The sequence below is a fragment of the Nothobranchius furzeri genome, chromosome 10 (assembly GCF_043380555.1).
Source record: "Nothobranchius furzeri strain GRZ-AD chromosome 10, NfurGRZ-RIMD1, whole genome shotgun sequence".
Classification (NCBI taxonomy): domain Eukaryota; kingdom Metazoa; phylum Chordata; class Actinopteri; order Cyprinodontiformes; family Nothobranchiidae; genus Nothobranchius; species Nothobranchius furzeri.
Genome location: NC_091750.1, coordinates 30555288 through 30577136, shown reverse-complemented (window position 1 = coordinate 30577136; position 21849 = coordinate 30555288). Strand labels below are relative to the sequence as shown.

At 43.7% G+C, this 21849-nt stretch overlaps 1 protein-coding gene across 1 annotated transcript; it reads right to left on the bottom strand.

Moving 5' to 3' along the window:
- Window positions 1-1581: 1581 nt before the first annotated feature.
- LOC107387219 (E3 ubiquitin-protein ligase CBL) lies at window positions 1582-20773 on the bottom strand. Its single transcript, XM_015962066.3, has 15 exons — window positions 20402-20773; window positions 17613-17860; window positions 16639-16785; window positions 13211-13367; window positions 12816-12937; window positions 12591-12728; window positions 11174-11261; window positions 10856-10987; window positions 5808-6017; window positions 5620-5736; window positions 4617-4903; window positions 4266-4433; window positions 2779-2882; window positions 2314-2469; window positions 1582-2088 (listed from the first exon to the last, which is right to left on the bottom strand). The coding sequence occupies exons 1-15, from the start codon at window positions 20543-20545 to the stop codon at window positions 1730-1732; spliced, it is 2577 nt and encodes an 858-aa protein (XP_015817552.3). The 5' UTR covers window positions 20546-20773; the 3' UTR covers window positions 1582-1729.
- Window positions 20774-21849: the final 1076 nt, after the last annotated feature.

Sequence of the window (21849 nt, the reverse complement as noted above, 5' to 3'; positions counted from 1 at the left end):
CCGGCATATACGACAGCGTGTACCATTTCCCACTAATATCCAACAACTTCGCACAGCCATTGAAGAGGAGTGGACCAACATTCCACAGGCCACAATTGACAATCTGATAAACTCTATGTGAAGAAGATGTGTTGCACTGCATGAGGCAAATGGTGGTCACACCAGAAACTGACCGGTTCTGAGTCCCCAGACCCCCAATAAAGCAAAAAACTGCACATTCCAGGGTGGCCTTTTATTGTGGGCAGTATAAGGTACACCTGTGCACTACTCATGATGTCGGGTCAGCATCTTGATGTGGCACACCTGTGAGGTGGGATGGATTATCTCAGCAGCAGAAGTGCTCACTATCACACATTTAGACTGATTTGTGAACAATGTTTGAGAGAAATGGTGATATTGTGTATCTGGAATGAATTTTAGATCTTTAAGTCCATCTCACGAAAAATGGGAGCAAAAACAAAAGTGTTGCATTTATATTTTTGTTCAGTGTAGTTACAAATACTGTGTGTGTTCAAAAAAGCAGAACTCAACACAGTAACACAACCCGGAAGTTAAAAGCGAAACAGAAAGATTGCCCTCTAGTGGCTGGTTGCAGTATCTCTTTTAAACCCTGGCCCTTCATGTAAATGACGTTTTCCTCATTAAAAAATAGAAACATCCTTAAAGAATTATAAGAATGTGGCTCATTTTTAAAACCTTAACTTTCATAGTACATGTTGTAAGGTGAGCGTGTACTTCCTGTACTTTTCGTCTCCAACTGGTCGCCAGCAGTCACGGTTTGAAAACGACTTGAACGCCATAAATAGTAGCAAGTGTTGTGATGTTGTCACCTTGTTTTCCTGATTTAAAGCAGCACTCGGTGTCAGACCACCACAGGATGGAAGCGGACCATGGAATGAAATGAAGTGAAACTCGGCCATCGTTAGTACTACACACATCACGACACGTTATGAGAGTACTGAAACATTAGAGTTGTTATTTCATCACAGAACTAGTCGAACCGGGAGGAGGGTGGAGATCTGCTCCACCTGCCGGACACCATCGAAACAGAGCAATGGGGCAAAAACGTGAAGCCCTCTGATGATGCACTGCAACTGAATGGACACATTCATCAGCACGGCCACGCAAGCCGACAACAGGCTGCAGAGAAGCCCATAAAGCACCGAACTGAAGATCCTCGCAGCAGCGAGAAGCGATCTGCAGGGCCTTTCTGCTGATCAGTCACTGTAGCTTAATGAGAGAATGCACTTATACTGGTGGGGGTGCAGTTGTGCCGCGGCACTTTGCAAAATACGTCGCAGGGTCAAAAGTCGGCTTACGACGACTCTTCTACTCTCCTTGTGTGCTGCGTTCAGCTCACGCCGAGCTAAATGTGGCTAGCCATTTCTTAGCAAGCTAGCTAGCCAAGGCCTTCCAATCTTCAGAGTGGGGGGGTTAGAATTATTTTTGAGGCTTCAGCATCAGTCACTTGTCCAACACAATCAAAATAATCTGTTTTTACAACAAAATGTGTTTAGAAAAGCAAACAACACCTGACAGCGCAGCTGATTACAACCGACTTTGGATGTTTGGGTCTGAAATGAAAGAGATGCGTTCCTTCAGAGTAAATCCTTCTGGTGAATACTTGTGGCCCTGCAGGAAAAGTGCTTGGTAAATGCTATCCGTGATCATGGCACAGAGCGGAGACAACAGGCGAGACAGACGGAGGACGAGCGCCATGGGAGACGTCCTATGTGGCGATGTGGGCCGCGGAGGGGATGGAGACGAACTCACGCAGGATGTTCTTGGCCGTCTCCAGGTTGTTCTGGGCGATCATCAGAGCTTTCTGGATGTCCTGGATGGAGTAGCCTTGGGACATCAGGCACTCGATCTCCCCGTTCAAGGCCAGGCTTCCGGGACCGGCGGCACCAGCGAGATTGGGAGGAGGAGGGGGAGGGAGAGGAGGGGGAGAGGCAGAGGCGGGACCGGGCAGCTCGGGCAAGGGAGCGGAGAAGTCACGGTTGAAGGGTCGAGGCCGTCGGTCAGAGTTGGCTCGACGAGGGAGAGGTTTAGGGGGACGTTCAAGTTCAGCAATAGGTGTAAACGTACCTGAAACACACAGGTGACAGTAGACTGGTTATGAGTAAGCAACTCATGTGTTTTTGTGACCTGTAAGTTTGAAAAGAAAAACAAAACGTGCTGCTTTATGTGAAACTATGCAGTTTACTCAGGATTTGGTGGCTGTGCTGCATAAACAACGTCAGGAAATAACAGAAGGATTCCCCAGTTTGCAGAACAAGGGACACACGCTGCACAGAAATCTCACACCCTTACCAGTTTCTCCTGAACCATCCAGGCTGAGGTCAGCCAGGTTTCTTCTGAGCGGCGCGAGAGGGACGACCGGCCGAGGACAGTCGTACCCATAGATGTCCTCCATGTTGCCGTCTTCCTTATTCTCCTGGGAAACCACAGCTGACTGCTGGGGAAGCTCTGACAAACCAATCAACAACATTCATGAAGGAAAACACAGACACACACTCAAATTAAATGGCTTGGTTTCCTTATGATTGCATGCAGTATTAATAATAATGACCCAATTTTAAGTAACTGAAGCAATAATTATAATTACAGCAAGTCTTCGGTAGTAAAACTTGATTGCGTGAGGACGAATTACAACTACACAAAGTGACTTTTGGGCTAATCAGTTAGACTGACGCGTTTGTGCAGATAATTACACTCAAATGCCTTCGAGTAGGAGTGAGTGACAAATGTTTGTGATGCTGAGGTGAGGAAGGTTACCGAGGTCAGAAGCCTGCGTCGTCTCAGAGGAACCAGCCTGAGTCTGGATGTTAAACATGGACTCGTACACCTGAGGGTCTTCGGAGTCAGCGTCGCCCAGGTCGCTGCCAGGAAATAAAAGCAGCTTTACAGTTTTGTGTGCAGCTCTGATGAATAAATGCGGCTCATTAAATACGTAGTGACTAGTTATGCATGAAAACAAGCTCAACTAAAATACTCAGTCTTGTCTTCCATCTCTCATGGAGAAATATGTATTTCTCTCATTGCAAAAGATTCTGATTCATCTAAGGAAAAAATGCCTTCATCATTTAAACAGAAAAGATCCCTGGGGCTTGGAGTTAAAATGATGCTCTAGCGCCCCCTGGTGGTCATAAGCTGTAAAACGATCTAGTTTCGGCTCTGACGACTGGAGGAACAGGTTTGCATTTGGCAACATTATTTCTATTTTGAGCTCTGCTAAGCTTTTGTTGTCCTGCACCAGCTTGTAATATATTTACTCTTTTCAAATAAATACAAACCCTTCAAGGGATCTGACTTTAAAGAGCAAGTCACCCCCTACCGGAGTCTAACTCCACTCCCACCTCATGTTAGAAAAATGCAACAAATGCTGTTGACGGCAGACCGAGAGGGCAGAGCCACTAACAAATACACACACACAGGCTCACAACAGCACTGTGACATCATAATGTACCAGCTAACGCTTGCTTCAGCACGGACAAATCTGCTACATCAGAGAAGAGCTTAACACAGCAGGACAGCTTGCCTCTGATTGGATAACAGCCACTGACTCGGTTTGCTCTGTGACATGGATGTTTTATCTCCACATATAGCACAAGCCTGGAGGAGCTTCTGCTGTGTGGTGAAGTTGCTAATGCTAACAGCTAACTTGCGCTAGCCCAGACGTTCTCTGCTGTTTCTGGACGCTAAACCAATGACTGGCTTCCCTGTCATGAGCCCAGATGGGAGAATTCAAGCTTTTTTAATCCTACAGTTTCACCGTCTATTTTCTGTCAGAAGCTAATGCAGGAGACAGGTGTAGGAGACTATTTTCACGTTCAGCCTGCATGAAACACTCAGTGACTGATTATAATTAGGAATAATAATTAAACCTGGTTTTTCGGTGAACTAAAAGGTAAATCTGGTGGTTATTCTGATTTTGGAACAACAGTCTACTATGAGGAATAATTGATTATGGTCATAAAATAGCCTTTAGACATGAAAGAACAAAATATGTTAATTAGGGCATTCTGAATGCAGCGCAAACCAGATACTTGAATGAAAGCGGGCATACAGTTCCTCGTGTAAAGTTTGTGTCCGTCGGTATATTTAATACGATTATATTTGACTTTTTACAGCTAAAGAAAACACATAACACATATTTCCTGTTTTACTCCTCAGTTGTATATTTATTGCAAAACCCTGTCATGAATTAGTGAAACATTGTGTTTAAATGCAGTTCTGACTCCGCCCCAATCTCACCCGTTTACCTGAGGTCGCTGTGGCTGTTTGTCTGGGCTGGTGGGGGGGGGACCAAGGAGCCCGTTATGACCCAGGGGGAGCTGGAGACCGGGAGGGAGGTGGGACTCATGTAGTCATTCTCCTCAGAGTCTGATGAAAGCTTTTCTCCACTCGACACCAGAGAAGGCGGGAGAGACCTGAACAAAAAACCCAAAATGGAGCTAAAAGTGGAGACTTATACAGCAAACAGCCCAACTAAAGTCATTTTGTGTATAATTGGCATAAAAAAGCCTCATGCTTGTTTGAGGAGTCGGTCATAGAAATCTAAATGAGTCAGAAGTCTGACGCTTTGCAGATCGCTGGTCCAGCGGCGCTCCTACCTTGCAGCCAGGCAGTACACAGCATTGGTGGCCACTTGGGGTTTGGCTGCCTCCCCGTTGGTGGAGCTCTGAGGGATGGAGGACAGCGCAGACGGGGCCTTTGTTGCAGGACGTGGCACCATGTAGTTGGCAGCCCAGGCAGGCTGGTCGGGGGTGGAGGGCAGAGGTCTCCTCTGGAATCTGGAGTCCGGGCCTGTGAGGGAGGGCCGCTCGGGAGGGGGAGGAGGGGGCAGCTCTCTTAGGCCAGGGGGAGGTGGGAGGGGCTTGTCTCGGTGAGTGGCAGCAATCTGGGAAGTGTAAACAACACTTCCTGTTTACTTAAACCCCAAAAGGGCCAGGTTTAAACACGGCTGCAGCAGAAAAAGGGGGAAAAGCTTCACGTTTAAAACGATATGCATGAAATAAAAACATGACCTACAAGTTAATACAAATATAAAAAGAAGCAGTGGAAAATCCCACCTGCTGCTCGTGTCAACTAAACATTTGAATGTCGTAGAGGTTTTTTTCTTGCTGTGCATGCCAGGATAAAAAAAGACTGTGAGGCTGAACATGGTTTCTATTAAAATGATAGGTTTACAGACACAAGGCTCAAAGTATCAGAGAAACCAGATGAATGGAATAGAAGTGCAGAAATCAGTAATCAGCAGAAAGGTGAACAGTTCACTGGTGCTAGCTCGTATCTGGCTGAACAATAAGAGTCTGGGTTTGTGTTTGATTGCTGAATCAACCGTGTCTGGTTAATAATCATCAAAACTTTACAGAATATAAAAAACGTGGGACAGGGTCCACAAATTCTCACTTGTGCCGACATGTTTCTGAGCTCACGGTGGTTTCAGGACTTCCTGCAGTCAAATCATGTGGGTGCTTTTGGTTTTGCATTTCCTTGTTCAAACAGTAACATAAAGACTGAGACGTGTTTGCACAAACTGCTGCCGGGCAAGTCCACCCATGTGAGTTTTACAGCCGACTGAATAAAGAACATGATTTTTTTAAGTCCAGTCACCTTGACCGAGGCTCCCTGACTTAGAGCGGGATGTGAGCCGGAGGATCTCTGCTGCAGGAGGTCCAGTCGTGGAGGCACCGGAGGCAGCTGAGACACGGGAGAAGCTGGACGCTCAACCTGCAAAAGCATGATTACATTTAAAGCTGCTGCCTGCTCAAACAAGACCGTTAAGCACACGCTGACCTCACCTTAATGCAGGTCAGCCCGCTCATGACCAGATGCTGATCCTCCAGCCGATCGTCCTCCTCCTCCTCGTTTCCGGCTGCTTCTGCTCTGCTGGACCCCTGCAGACCAGCAAAGGAAGCCCCGCTGGCCTTGGGGTGGAAGGGGTCCACCACGATGGGCTCCGTGCCTTTAATCTCACAGCGACAGAACGGGCAGCCCTGACCCTCGGACTCCTTCATTCACACACACAGAAAGGTGGCGCTGGTTACGTTTCCATTCCTCTAAAGGAAAGGAAAGCCGGCAGAACTTCTACTCACAGGGAAACATCAAGATAAGCCAGAATAATACAGATTTTTAAATAGCAACATTACGAACAGTAAATAATCTTTCTTGTTTATCCTGTGAACACACACGGAGTAGGTGGCTCTTGTATTTTCAGTCAAATAAAAAGCAGGAAGTTCTTGAGTTTCAGTTGTAATAAAATTAGAAACGCTGAGGAACCATTTTATACCCGAACCAAAATTTAATCTATAATAAACAATAAAAAACAGGAAAGCTTCTATAAAAGCCACACAGGAACCTGAAGGGTTATTTCGAAGCCTTTAAGCTTTACTTGTCTTAGCAACCGACTGTGGAGAACCTGTGCTGCTAGTTCTGCTTGATCTCACTGCTGCCTTTGACTCACTGGACCATGAAGTGCTGCTCCATCGTCTTCAACACCATGTTGGGATTTCAGGATTAGCCTTAGAGAGTGGTTCAGATCGTATCTGGCCAATAGGATGTGTACAAGAATGGGCAGTTTTTCTTCAAAATATTCTCATTTACCATGGGGGGGTACCGCAGGGCTTGATATTAGGGCCAATACTGTTCTTCATTTACTTCCTACCATTAGGTGATATCTTAGGTTTTCATCTTTATGCTGATGATTGCCAGTTGGGGATCTCTCCATTACCAACCTTATGGAATGTTTGGCTGAGATTAAGGCATGGTTGACTGGAAACTTCCTGTGCTTAAATGAACAGAAGCAATACTGTTTGCACCCAGTGGTCATATGGATACCACCGACATTGACTGTGTGTTGTTCAATGGCCAGCTGAGTACATCAGCAGCAAATCTAGGTGTGAAACTTGATAATGCCCTTTGTTTTAACACCCGCATTAGCAGAGTGGTCTCCTCCTCCTTTTAAAAAACCTTTATCGCCAAACCCTTCCCATCAGATATGACCTTGGTTTTATCACAGTAGGCTTGAATTAGTGTAATTCATTCTTATTCGGAGGGAGCCAGGTTTCGTTAGCAAGATTGCAGCTGGAACAGAACGCTGCTGCCAGATTTTTAGAAGGCAAGTGTAAACACGACCATATTACTCTTGTATTGCCAGCCCTGCATTGGTTTCCCGTTGAAGAAAGGATTTGTTTTAATATTCTTTTATTGGTTTTTAAAACATCGAAGGGTCTGACGCCACTTTACCTAGTGTCACTGCTTCACCCGTATGCTCCAGCTCGGTCACTCCGTTCGGAGAATCTCTTGCTACTCTTGGTCCCAAGGTCACGCCTGAAAACGAGAGGCGATAGGGCTTTTGCCGCAGTTGGCCCGAAGCTCTGGAACGAGTTTCCACTTAGCATAAAAGCCTCTTTATCTGTGGAGGTTTTTTAAACTAGGCTGAAAACCCATTTTTATGATCTAGCTTTTAATTTTTAGCTAATTGTATTATTATACAATGATTTTATCGTAATTTTTGTGTTTTATTCCTGTCTTATTTGATTCCTATGTTCTATTGCTGTGAAGCGCTTTGGTGGCATGTATTGTGTCTGTAAAGCGCTGTACAAATAAAGTGTGTTGAGTTTAGAAGTCAAATAAACAAATATTTACCAAAGTTTTTGGTAATTTAAAGGACAAATATAAACATTTAAAGAAAAACAAAAAAACACATTCAATATTTATAGCAGGAAGTAAAATTAAAGCTACAAGCAGCGTTGTTCGGCCCTCGCAGCTCCGCGCCACTCCGGCCTGGCCGGCAGCCCGGGGCACCCAGGCTGGTCCGCGGAACGGAAACGTCGACCACCCCGACACCAGAAACCACGAACGGTCTCCTCATCCGCACCTCACCCTGACTCAGCATGTCCTCTGAGCCCATCACTAAATTACACATGTCACCACTAGGGGATACTCTGTCTTTACCACACTGGTGGTGTGATGACACAGACCAAGTTTAATGTTATTCTGCCCACGTTTTTTGAAGTTATTGAAGGTTTAAGTTATCTAGGGGGTGTTGTGACCAATTACATAAAAATCCCATTGAGGTCCTCTTAGGGAGTCAAGGGTGGTTTTGTGGTAGTTTGGCATCAATCAGACGTTGCGTGTGCTTTCTAGAGCAAGAGAGCTGAAAGGGGCGGAGCTAAAGGGATTTGAACCGACAACCACATCAATGTGTTTAGTGCAGTCACGTGATGACACAAGCCAAGTATAATACCATTCTGACCTTGTTTTTAGAATAAAGTTTGAACCCATCTAGGGGGCGCTGTGACCATTTACAACTAAATCCCATAGAGGTCATCTTTGGTCATCAAAGATGGTTTTCTGTTAATTTGGCATCAATCAAACATTGCATGGGTCATCTAGAGCCAACAGGCTGTAAGTGGGCGGAGTTAAAGTGATTTGAACGGGTGAGCACATGCATGTGTTGATTGCAGTTGTGTGATGACCCCCACCATGTTTGATATAGTTTGGAGCTTTTTTGCAGAAGTTACAAATGTTTTATTGTATGTAGGGGGCGCTGTCCCAAATTTAGGAAATATTCCATGAAGAAGTTTGTAGGTTGATAACAGTCATTTGTGTGCAGTTTGGTGTGAATTGCATCACGCATGTTATTCAGGGCCTAATATCTGTCAGGGGGCGGAGCTAAAGCAATATCAACCAATGACAACAGGATTGTGTTGGGTGCCTTTGTGTGATGACACATAGCAAGTTTGGTGCAGTTGTGACCTCGTCTGTACGAGTTTTTACAGTTTTAAAGGAATGTAGGGGCGCTGTGGTGATATTATACAACGTTGACCAACCATTTGTGCCTCATTGGCTAAAGGGCGTGATTGTTGATTGTCTTGTTCAGTCTCGTGCAGATTGGAGGCTGTTTGTGGAAGTTACAGTCAAACGTAAGGTCACGGCGTCAAGCCAGAATTCGCCATGGCATCAAAGCCCCTCCCTTTCTAGAAAGCTATCAGATCTGAATGGTCATTACAACATCATGAAAACAGTGCATGACCTTAGTGTCATGTTGACTAAAATAGAGGGGACAAATATGGACATTTCACCATAACACAATAGACTTCCTGTTGTCAGAGGCGGGGCTTAGGTGATGTCAGCTGTCCACATTGTCATTGTCTTGAGATGTGGTCAGTGATCACACAGACAAAGTTTGATATGGATCTGATCATGCACATGGGAGTTATTACGTCAATGAATGTAATGGCGACAGGTCAAAGTTTGAGGCTTAGCCACGCCCACACCTTTTGAAAAATCCTACAGTTGAATTTTTTCCCCTACATCTTAAGAGTATATAGCAAATTTATAGCTATTAGACAGTGATTGCTGGTGATTGGGTGAAAGGAGTCCAATAGGGAGCTGTGAAAAAAAGTGGCGTGGCGACAGGTCAAAGTTTGAGGCTTAGCCACGCCCACACCTTTCAACTTTTGAAAACTCCGACAGTTGAATTTTTTCCCCTATGTCTTAAGAGTATATAGCAGAAGGCTGAAGGTAATCGGTGAAAAGGGCGACGGGGCATCGATTCTCCAAACAACGTGTGCGAAAACCACTAAATCGAGTACTTGGACCAAAATGGCCGACCTCCTGTGCGACTTGCGCTTGGCTCCAAGAGACTTTTTTGTAGGTCCTGAGACACCACATTAGTGTACCAAATTTCGAAATCCTCAGTCAAAGCCTGGCTTGGGGCTGACAGTTTTAATGGTCCTAGGGGGCGCTATTTAAGAAAATAGGCCACGCCCACTGGATTTTCACATCAGAATTTTTGGGGGGCCGGACTAGGATCACTCACCAGAAGTTTCGTGGCGATATCTTTAGAAATGCCGAAATGGGAGGCAAATGTATGGCCACGGCGGTATGCCTGACTTTGCCGTGCCGCCACAGCCCCGCCCTCTTTTGAAAACTCCCATAAAGTGACGCCAAGCAACACCCACTTGTCTTGAGTTACCAGCTACAAATTTGTGGTGATTAAGTGAAATGGGGCGATTTGGAACCTATCACAATAAAACTTGATCTTTTTGGTCCTGAGGGGGCGAGGCTTGTGTGATGTCATCATCTGACCAATCAATTTACTTTGTGGGTGGATGACGAATGACCACAGACATTTTTGTAACTTTACTCTATTAGGGTATGAAGTTATAGACATTTATATATATATATATTTTCAAGTAGTCGAACTTCGAGGCCTGGCCACGCCCCCTCAGCATGGCCACGCCCCCTCAGCATATACGAAAAGTCTGTTTTATTTTTTCTATTTGATCGCCCTTTCCTTCTGAGCAATTTCCCACAACTTTTGAGACGATCGTGCAAAAAATGATCGAGTAAATCAATCAGAAGCGGACCGTAGAAACGGCCAAAACGGGGTCAGAATCACCACTTCAAACCAAAATGGCCGACTTCTTGTTTGATGACCATAGTTGAAAGAGGCTTTTCTGTGCGGACTGTTGAGTACTACAAGTGTACAAAATTTCATACCTGTACGACAAACTAAGGTTTATGGAGGGGGGTATTTTTCACATTCTAGGGGGCGCTGTGGAGCTAGTTTAATTGCAATTTTTTTGTGACCTTTAAAATACAAAATTTTACACCACGCCTGACAAGTGTGCAAAAATTCCTGAGTTTTCGGGTATGTTAAGGCCTCCAAAATGCCAATTTACTTGGCGGAAGAAATATAAACAGAGCAGATACAATAGGCCTTGGCCGTGCTTTCGCTGCTCGGGCCTAATAAAAGCACCTGTCCTTGTGGCTGGTATCATCTCTAAAGTGGTTGATAACGGTGTAAAAAAGGTGACCAGGGTGAAGTTCATAATCTCACCTGCCAGGCGGTCAGGCAGGAAGTGCACATCAGATGTCTGCAGGGCTCGATCTTCACGTCTTTATCATTCTCTGCACAGATCTTACAAAGCTGGAAGGTGGAGCCCATCTCACAGTACAGCTCATACTGCTCCTGCAGGACCAACACCAAGCGCTTTACTCGTTATTCATCATCCTGATTTAACCGGTTCTACACATTAGGAAAACTTTCTGTTTCTGTTTGGTAGCACAATAAAAACACCTCCTTTATCTTTATAGTGTGTTAAATACTGAGCTGTACTTTAGACTGAATCTTCCAGCAGATGAGAACCAAACCAACCTGAGTAACTTTGATGTGGTCCTGTGGAGAAGGTTCACACAGACCTGTCAGGTCTGGGTTTTGTGCTCGGCCGTCTGGGAAAAGATAGCTAGAAAAACCACCACAGGTGTAATCAAAAGGTCATCTGCAAACATGTTTCACACTAAAGAGGCGGGTTCTAGAGACGAGGCTGCTCGGAGTTGTAGATAGAAATGTGCTCGTTAATGGGCCCTTCTGGAAGCTGTGAGCCTAACTTCCTCCATGATTCTTCTAACGGAGGTCAAGCTGATTGACGTCTACGGCAGGTGAAATGCTCATATGTACTAAATAAACACACATAAAAAAACATTCAACCAGAACATCTAATCTAGTCATCTTCTTCACCACTTCCTTCAAATTCACTCGTAAAAACAGGCCAAAACAGCAAAGTTTCAAAACGTCTTCGTGTTAGTGGTTTTACTGCCGGAACAACAATTTGGGAGTCAAATACTTTAAAATAGTCTAAAAGAAGGAAAAATGCAACAACATTCAAAAATGAAACGGGTAAAAATGTCTGAACTATGACACAAACGTTTGCACATCACACCATGTGAACTCAGCGGTTTGTATCAGTGTTCCAAGTGCTAAAACCTGTGATTGCAACTGAAAATGCACATTTTTGTGCAACAAAAATAAATAAATAAATAAACTTTCATATTTATTAATACTGAATAGATACAATCCAAACTTGTTTAGTCGATTTTAAAAATGTTTAAAGAATAATTAGAAGTTATTTAATGTGAATACATTAATTTTTTGGTTTATTTAAAATGATTACTAAATAAATGTGTTGCCTGGACACACATCCTCTTACTGGGGCATTTCAGGAGGAAGTGGTGCGCTGTGTTTCAGTCTAGTGAAAGACAAAATAAGAAAAGCTCTGTTCTAAATCTAAAACGGTGCAAAACAACGATGAAATATAAAGAAGCTTAATTGTATGGTTTAATAATAAAAACACAAGTCATAGCGTGTTTAACTGCAGCAAACACCAGAAAACTAATTAGTGAAATGTGATTTGTGGTGAATGAATCATGTGACGGCTCCTTTAGGAGCAAAAACGAAGCTGAAATGTTCCGTCCACTGACCAGAGTGACAGAATCGTGCTGTTGATCCAGACTAATAGAAAACCGTTCATATGTAATCTAAACCCTCAGTGAGTAAAAGTGCAGCAAACGTCAGATCTAATCCCAAAAATTCTACAAGACATTAAGACATTTGACTGAATCTAAACCAATCAGTGGGTTTAGAGATGAAATGTCACCTAAAAGATAACTAAGGTAAACTACACAACAGGAGTAGTATCTCAGACTCTTGCTGTCATAGAGTCATTGTGGTTTGACACAGAAAAACTCCTAAAACAAATCCAGGTAAATCGATAATATTGTGATATGTGACTTACAATCCTTCTCTATATCCATCAATAAGGGCTTGGAAGAGGGGTTTGTTGTGAGGGATGGTCTGCAGGATGTTCCCATCAGCCGTCACGTAGCCGATAGCCCACTGACCCAGTCGAGTGCAGCTCAGCCTGAAGATGTAGCTGAAAAAAAGATGAGAATTTAAAATCCTAAAACATGGAAATTTTAGGTTCCCTTCCACATTCTCAAACCCCTCGCTGGGGTCGTACCTGCCAGGTTTGTGGATGAATCTCTGCAGCCGAGCCTTGACCTCGTCGTAGGTGAGGAACGCCATGTAACCAGGATGCGTGACCGCCAGACTGTTCCAGTTCCTTAAAAGAGACGACCACGGCTGCACCAACACAAAGAAACACACTGGTAGTTACAGACGTGTTTCACTTATGATTGGTTTTCTTCCAAAGTGGATCTGGAACCAATCACCGCTGAAACTAACTCTTTCCTTTCTGAACTAAACACATTCTATTGAAAACGTCAAACGTTTAAGTAGAAAAACCCTCAATACCACTCTTGCGCTTAAAACCTGAAAACTGCCACATTTTCGTTGCACCCTTGACTAAATCAGCCTTCAGACACGTTTAGAACAGTCTGAAGTTAGGACCATCACCTGGAAGAGTCTAGTGAAGATGTCAAACTCAAAAACAGAGATGTAGTCGTTGCAGGTGAGGTCGATGGTGGATTTAAGCGCCATGGCCTCCAAGCCTGAACTGATGGGGTGAAATTCATGGAGAGCCTGGCGAAACATCCTCCAGGGCACAATGGTTCTGCAAGACAAAAGGATGACAGCGAGAAAACGTTTTTACAAGACTAGATGAACGTATGTTGGCCTGAAACAGGCCATCCTGCTGTAGGCTCTGGTATAAATAAATGCCTTGTGAGTGGTTTTCTGTGTAGCAAAAGCTCTGGTGCTCCTGTTTGAGGAAGTAGAAGTTAGCAGGAGCAGCGGGGAGTAAAAAAAAGAAGCAGGATTTGAAATCTTACTCATTATTATTCATGAATGCAAACATCGCCTCTGACTGACAACAACACAACTTTTCTGCTGCCTTTCTTTGCTCCTCTTCTTGGGTGAACAATGCAACATTGATGGGTTACCTCAACAAATGTCACAAGCCTGAACGTGTTCCACTATGCTGAGGAGTTGCTGATGCTAATCGTTAGCTTCTACTAGCCGAGACATGCGCTTTCTCCAACCCATCCCACATTTGTGAATATTTAGTCCTGCCAAAGACAGATCCAAGTGGTGGGGGCGGAAACTAGGGTTGTCTTTTAAACCGTCTGCTCGTGTGCTGTTGAAGAGGACGCAAATATATCCATTTTCTAATTTCTAGATAATAACTTAAGTTTTCTATCTGCTTTTGACTCAAACAAAAGCCCAAGTCTAAATAGTCCAGAGTTGATGCCAAAGCCATTTCAAACGAGCAGTCGCCATCTTTTTTTTTCGCATCATCTTGCCCTCTAAACAGATAGAGCGTTGTGATTGGCCCTCTAAACAGGTAGAGCGTTGTGATTGGCCCTCTAAACAGGTAGAGCGTTGTGATTGGCCCTCTAAACAGGTAGAGCGTTGTGATTGGCCCTCTAAACAGATAGAGCGTTGTGATTGGCCCTCTAAACAGGTAGAGCGTTGTGATTGGCCCTCTAAACAGGTAGAGCGTTGTGATTGGCCCTCTAAACAGGTAGAGCGTTGTGATTGGCCCTCTAAACAGGTAGAGCGTTGTGATTGGCCCTCTAAACAGGTAGAGCGTTGTGATTGGCCCTCTAAACAGATAGAGCGTTGTGATTGGCCCTCTAAACAGGTAGAGCGTTGTGATTGGCCCTCTAAACAGGTAGAGCGCTGTGATTGGCCCTCTAAACAGATAGAGCGCTGTGATTGGCCCTCTAAACAGATAGAGCGTTGTGATTGGCCCTCTAAACAGATAGAGCGCTGTGATTGGCCCTCTAAACAGATAGAGCGCTGTGATTGGCCCTCTAAACAGATAGAGCGCTGTGATTGGCCCTCTAAACAGATAGAGCGTTGTGATTGGCCCTCTAAACAGATAGAGCGTTGTGATTGGCCCTCTAAACAGATAGAGCGCTGTGATTGGCCCTCTAAACAGATAGAGCGTTGTGATTGGCCCTCTAAACAGATAGAGCGTTGTGATTGGCCCTCTAAACAGATAGAGCGTTGTGATTGGCCCTCTAAACAGATAGAGCGTTGTGATTGGCCCTCTAAACAGATAGAGCGCTGTGATTGGCCCTCTAAACAGATAGAGCGCTGTGATTGGCCCTCTAAACAGATAGAGCGTTGTGATTGGCCCTCTAAACAGATAGAGCATTGTGATTGGCCCTCTAAACAGATAGAGCGTTGTGATTGGCCCTCTAAACAGATAGAGCGTTGTGATTGGCCCTCTAAACAGATAGAGCGTTGTGATTGGCCCTCTAAACAGATAGAGCGTTGTGATTGGCCCTCTAAACAGATAGAGCGTTGTGATCGGCCCTCTAAACAGATAGAGCGTTGTGATTGGCCCTCTAAACAGAGAGCGCTGTGATTGGCCCTCTAAACAGATAGAGCGCTGTGATTGGCCCTCTAAACAGATAGAGCACTGTGATTGGCCCTCTAAACAGATAGAGCGTTGTGATTGGCCCTCTAAACAGATAGAGCGTTGTGATTGGCCCTCTAAACAGATAGAGCGTTGTGATTGGCCCTCTAAACAGATAGAGCGTTGTGATTGGCCCTCTAAACAGATAGAGCACTGTGATCGGCCCTCTAAACAGATAGAGCGTTGTGATTGGCCCTCTAAACAGATAGAGCCCTGTGATTGGCCCTCTAAACAGATAGAGCCCTGTGATTGGCCCTCTAAACAGATAGAGCGTTGTGATTGGCCCTCTAAACAGATAGAGCGTTGTGATTGGCCCTCTAAACAGGTAGAGCGTTGTGATTGGCCCTCTAAACAGATAGAGCGCTGTGATTGGCCCTCTAAACAGATAGAGCGCTGTGATTGGCCCTCTAAACAGATAGAGCGTTGTGATTGGCCCTCTAAACAGATAGAGCACTGTGATTGGCCCTCTAAACAGATAGAGCCCTGTGATCGGCCCTCTAAACAGATAGAGCGTTGTGATTGGCCCTCTAAACAGATAGAGCGTTGTGATTGGCCCTCTAAACAGATAGAGCGTTGTGATTGGCCCTCTAAACAGGTAGAGCGTTGTGATTGGCCCTCTAAACAGGTAGAGCGTTGTGATTGGCCCTCTAAACAGGTAGAGCGTTGTGATTGGCCCTCTAAACAGGTAGAGCGTTGTGATTGGCCCTCTAAACAGGTAGAGCGTTGTGATTGGCCCTCTAAACAGATAGAGCGTTGTGATTGGCCCTCTAAACAGGTAGAGCGTTGTGATTGGCCCTCTAAACAGATAGAGCGTTGTGATGGGCCCTCTAAACAGATAGAGCGTTGTGATTGGCCCTCTAAACAGATAGAGCGTTGTGATTGGCCCTCTAAACAGATAGAGCGTTGTGATCGGCCCTCTAAACAGATAGAGCGTTGTGATTGGCCCTCTAAACAGAGAGCGCTGTGATTGGCCCTCTAAACAGATAGAGCGCTGTGATTGGCCCTCTAAACAGATAGAGCACTGTGATTGGCCCTCTAAACAGATAGAGCGCTGTGATTGGCCCTCTAAACAGATAGAGCGCTGTGATTGGCCCTCTAAACAGATAGAGCGTTGTGATTGGCCCTCTAAAGAGCGCTGTGATTGGCCCTCTAAACCGATGTGACTGGCTAGACACAAGACTGCTTTGGACCTGCTGAGGCTCTAATGGAGCGTGGCTAGACCGACCTACGGAGCAAAATCCTTCTGCTTCTGCTACGGTCTGTCCACATTTCTAGGCTAGAATCTGGATTTTTCAGACCAGATTGTTTTCCTTTCTGCAGCTGATGAGGGTTGAAAGAAAATGTTCCCGTTCAGCATGCATGTGAAACTCAGAATGACTAAAAATAACTATTACACAATTTCTGAGTGAACCAGACCTATAATGTGCACTCTTGTTACTTTTCAACAGCAGAAACTCACTTGTCTCCAAACGAGCGTCTCCAGAATTCGGCTGCATCAGCTTTGGTGATCCTGAAGTTGTCGCCCTGAAAGAGGCCGTTGGGGAAGATGGCTTTGAGCTCTGCTAACATGTGACTGAAGATCAGAGACAGCTTTGTGAGGTTACGCCTGAAAGACACACACACACACACACACACACACACACACACACACACACACACACACACACACACACACACACACACACACACACACACACACACACACACACACACACACACACACACACACACACACACACACACACACACACACAGAAAACAAAAGACAGTGACAGGTTAGTTTGAGATGCATCAAAGACCCAAGCTGACCGTTTTGGCCCTTCATTCATGATTTCATGAAGTTATTCCCTCTGATGTGTTTTAGAAGTACATCATCTCAGAGCACGTGAGGTCATGTGGTGTGAGGCTCTCCACACAACATCAGTTCACTCTCACTGAAAAACCTTTAGTTATATGTTTGCAGAGCATCTATGAGGAAGCGATTGATCAAAGTCAGCGTCAGAGGAAGGGAGATGCGATTCTTGGTAAACAGCTTTCTGAGAAACAGGAAGTAGAAGGGACTGACAAAAGAATCACAATCTTATCTTAGTTGTTTACTTTATTAAAGGTTTTTTTTTCAAAAGAACTGATTAAAAACTGTCGCTTTTCTGTTCTGATTTCTGGAAAACGTCTTTATTTGCTAAAACTTTTCACCAGCTTTAAACCAGTTCTGCAAAGAGACTCGGGTGAAAGTCACATTTCCAAACGGAGATGATTAAACCTCAGGGTCGTAAGCAGCAGGCTGTTGATGATTTAATCGTAGTTTAAAACATATCTGATAGGTTGCCAAGACAAACAGAAATCAGCTCAGAATCATTCGTGTATCCAAACATTCCCGGGGCTGTTTCCTGATGGAATGGTTGATCCAGGTTTATCAGCTAGTGAGCCTTTTACCTGGGCTGGGAGTTCTCCTCGTACATCCTCTCTTTGGCCTCCTTAAAAAGGCTCATGGTCTGCTTAGTCTTGTTGGTCAGGTTGTCGATAACCACGCGGAAATACTCGTTTTCCCCCAGAATTTCTATTTTGCCCTCGTATCTGGACAAGATGGTGCGTAAGTGCTGGTAGGTGTCCGGCAGCAGGTCGAGGATGTAGGGGGGGCTGTTCTTCAGCGCCACCTTGGGGTTCTGGCACAAACGCACCACCTGCAGGGGGAACACAGGAGTTCAGGGACTCTTGTAGGACACAAAACCTTAACAAATTCATAAAGCATCCATTAGGTTTATCAGTGAGTGTGTGTGTGTGTGTGTGTGTGTGTGTGTGTGTGTGTGTGTGTGTGTGTGTGTGTGTGTGCCGTGTCCAGGGGGGTGCACACATCTTGGATAATCTCCGGCCCCGGTGTGATACTGAACAGGTTCAAGTACACAGACTCGATAGAGGGATGAAAGCACGGACAAATGGAAAGGGTAAATCCTCTGAAATCCCCTGGGAGCTTACGTATAACTCACTAATTTCACGACGGGCTGCGAGCTAGATCGATGTTCGACCTTGTGTGCAGCGTTGGGTTTGGCAGCGGAGAAAAGGTGATGAGATCATCAAAACACCGGCTTCAGTCCCTGTGATGAAATGTGCCGAAGTGGAAGAAAAGCCCTGTTAGGAAATCCTGATGTTCATCATCTTAAAAGGTTTTATACTTCGGTCGATAATCATGAAGCTTGGGAAAACCTGAGGTGGCAGCTACAAACGTTTGCAAATAAATGGCTTTGAGCATTATTTGTATGTCACTGTTAAGCCTAGAAACAGATTTTCTAACTTAATGAGGATGAAGCGGATCTGCGTGTGTGTGTGTGTGTGTGTGTGTGTGTGTGTGTGTGTGTGCTAATTAGTGGGATCTACAGCTAACAAATAAAAAAACATTTGAATAAAATGACTTGGATGTTAAAACTTGAGTGGTGTTAATTGTCTAAATTAAAAGGGAAAAGCATAGCTAAATAAAAAAAATAACTATTTTTCCAATCCCTCTATATGTGTATGAACTACAGTTAATGTTGTATTGTGACATTTTATATGTTGTTTTTATAATTTTGGGAGAAGGAACAAATATTTCTACATGCTAGCCATTGTAATTCTTCATATATTTATAAAAAATGTTAACTTAAGGCATTAAGCTGCGCTTCAATGTTTTCCAAACCTAATTTAAAAACTCCTGAGTGTTGGGTATTTGATAAAGTAACTTATTTACTTAAACTGCTGAAGGTACTAGACACATTTTTTCATCGTTGCTATAAGAATAAGTTGCTGTGTGTAAAATCATATTTTAGTGTCTTAGCATTGAGAGCCCGACAACCGGATGGTGCAATGTTTGTTTTTGGTCCAAAGCGTGTTATTGGCTGAAGTTTTTATTTAAAGAAAAAAATCTCCAACGGTATATTTATAACTAAATTATGTAAGAATGTTGTTGGAGAGAATGAAAAAAAGGTTGTTTTCCAAATTTGCTACAACCACTTTAAATTCTGACAGTTTTTCACACCCACTTGGTCAAAAGGGGCCATTAATTCATTTCAATCCCATTCAGTTTGTTTATAAAGCACCAAATCACAGCAAGAGTCATCTCCAGGCATTTTAGGAAACTCACATTGATCAATTATAATCAGATCTAGCATTTAACAAAAATTCTGTCAACCACACCTTTAAAAATGATATTTGCACACATTTTATTGTGACACTTGTGAGCGTCATTGCTTGTTTTTGCGTGTCTTCAAATTGTGTGCACCCCTTTGCACCAACCCAACAGAACAAATTTTTATCTGTATAAACTTAGCAATAAACCCAATTCTGATCCTGTCCTATTAACAGAACTCACTTAAACACAATCGACGTCTATAATACGAATGCTTGTCCTGCTGAGTACAGTAAAAGAGTATACGGTTAAGTTAAAGTCAAAGTAAAGGAAGTATTGTGAATATCTGGGGTAAGATGAAAGTGATTTTCAAATCCAGCTGCAATCTGCCATCAAGTTCTTCTCAAACACCTTTCCAGCTTGTTAATAATTGTGTATTTTCTAAATAAATAAGAATCGCTCATCTAATGGTTTATAGCCTGGATGAGGACGTGCCAGGAGGATGTCACTCGGTAGGTTTAAGTGAGGCTTCACATCACACCCATACCACAGTCTGCCTTATCTGGTCCACCCCTTACTCCAGACAGCCCTCCTGAATTAATATCTTCTGAAGTCTTGTCTCTCCATCTCCCTCTACTTTCTTCTCTTATCTCCATCTAAGTCAAAGCCGACGGCGGGAGACAAACCCGAGTGGCAGGCAGCAGAGAATGAACGGAACCAGGCCCTTCTTTTGGTCCAATACTGAAAATAGGTTGTTCTCCCAGGGACACTAGTGTGACCCACTTCACATCAGCCCAATCAGATAATGCATCAGGGACACAGCTGTGCTCTGATGTGAAGGGGTTTGGTTTTATCATCCAGTTTTGGGCAAATCAACAGGTATAAATGTGCAATTAAACACATGTACAGGTGTCTTCATTTGTTGGAATTAAATTTAAATATTTTAATAAATTATAAGTGCTGTCAGAATGCATGATTTTACAAGGTTATGAAGCTAAAAAGTTGGACAAGAACGTGAGATTAACGTCTATGATGAGCTGATTGGTCATAGGAGTTTAAAGTCAGGAACATTTTAAACTTTCGGATTATATTCAAGCATCTGCTAACCCAAAGCCACTGACAGTACCTTATCCATGAGTTTCCAGCATTTCTCCACCATTTTCTTATCGACCACTGCGGGTTGATGAGCCTGGAGAGGCTGCTGGTGGGGTTGAAAGGCGTCCTTCATCAAACCGATGAGACCGGCGCCCCTCCTCGGATTTCCGGCCATTAATTCGCTCGATGGCCGGGGTTTAGCCCCGGGGTTCGCGTTGACAAACCAGGGGTGTTCTTCTTGACACGTTTTTCAATAAAGCCCTCGCTGTTTTACCCGCCCTGTCTGTACTGAACACGGCCGGTGATTCGTCATGCAGAGGCTGTCTAAGAGCAGAACAAAAAGGCTGTGTGTGCGGGGACTGTACGCAACGCAGCCAAGCTAACAAGCTACATTAGAAAAGACTCTCCGCTTGATTTCCGTCGTCAAATTCAAGTCCGAGACATACTCGCTGTTTGTCGTAGCTGCTGTCAGAAAAGCGGCTTGACTCCTGGCGACGGTGAGTAAAATCTCCCTGAGATATCAAGCCGGCTTACAGTTGGGCGTTAATGAGCAAAAGGAGAGCGATCAACAAACAGGCTGAGCAGCTAAAGTAAACACGGATGTCCGGTCAGACTTTCAAAATAAAAGCATCGGTCTACATATACTTGTCTGTTAAACATCAGCAACATCTTAATAACTGCTCCATTCGAGTTTGAACTTTTTTACTTATCACAGTTTTGCACTTGTATATTTAAAATAAAAGACAAATAAAAAATGACTTAAGCCGGACTGAAAAGGCTACATATAGTTTCATAACTTCTAGTCTATTATTATAAAAAGAAAAAAAATCCAAGATGCCATTTCCCTTAAATGAAGGAGATTCTTCTTTTTAATTTATTATAGTCAAGTGCACGATTAGCTAGACTCAGATTACGCTTGACAGTGTTAACATTAAATGTTGTGCCATTAATAAACAAAAAGTCTAAATAAATTAAGCAATAACTGCTGCGCCTCGCTCAACATAGGGCCTTTTTAAACGTAGTGATGTGAGAAATCTCACTTTTTGGTCAGTACTTTATTTGACACTATAAGGGAGGGAAAATAAATACCTTTTTTTATTTAATTTTTGTTATTATAATTTTGTTTTTCAGGAAGACGTATTTCATTATAAATCAGCAAATTTATTTGAAATATTTATTTCATTCAATAAAAACAAAAAATAATGCACTCTATCAACAGAAAATGTATGTAAAAACCTTCACATTTAATAATTAAAAAAGATTTTTTTCGAAGACTAACATTCTATTAGAATAAATTTATACCTGTTATTTTACTCTAGGAGTTTAGCGCTACCTACTGGATGGAATAAAATGTATACGCAAGAAACAGAAAAGAAAGAAAAATTTTATGAATTCATCTCAGTCATTTTCAAATGCACCCTGGTAAGACAGACTAAATCAATATATTATTTAACTTTGCAAAGCAAGATTTTGGTCTAG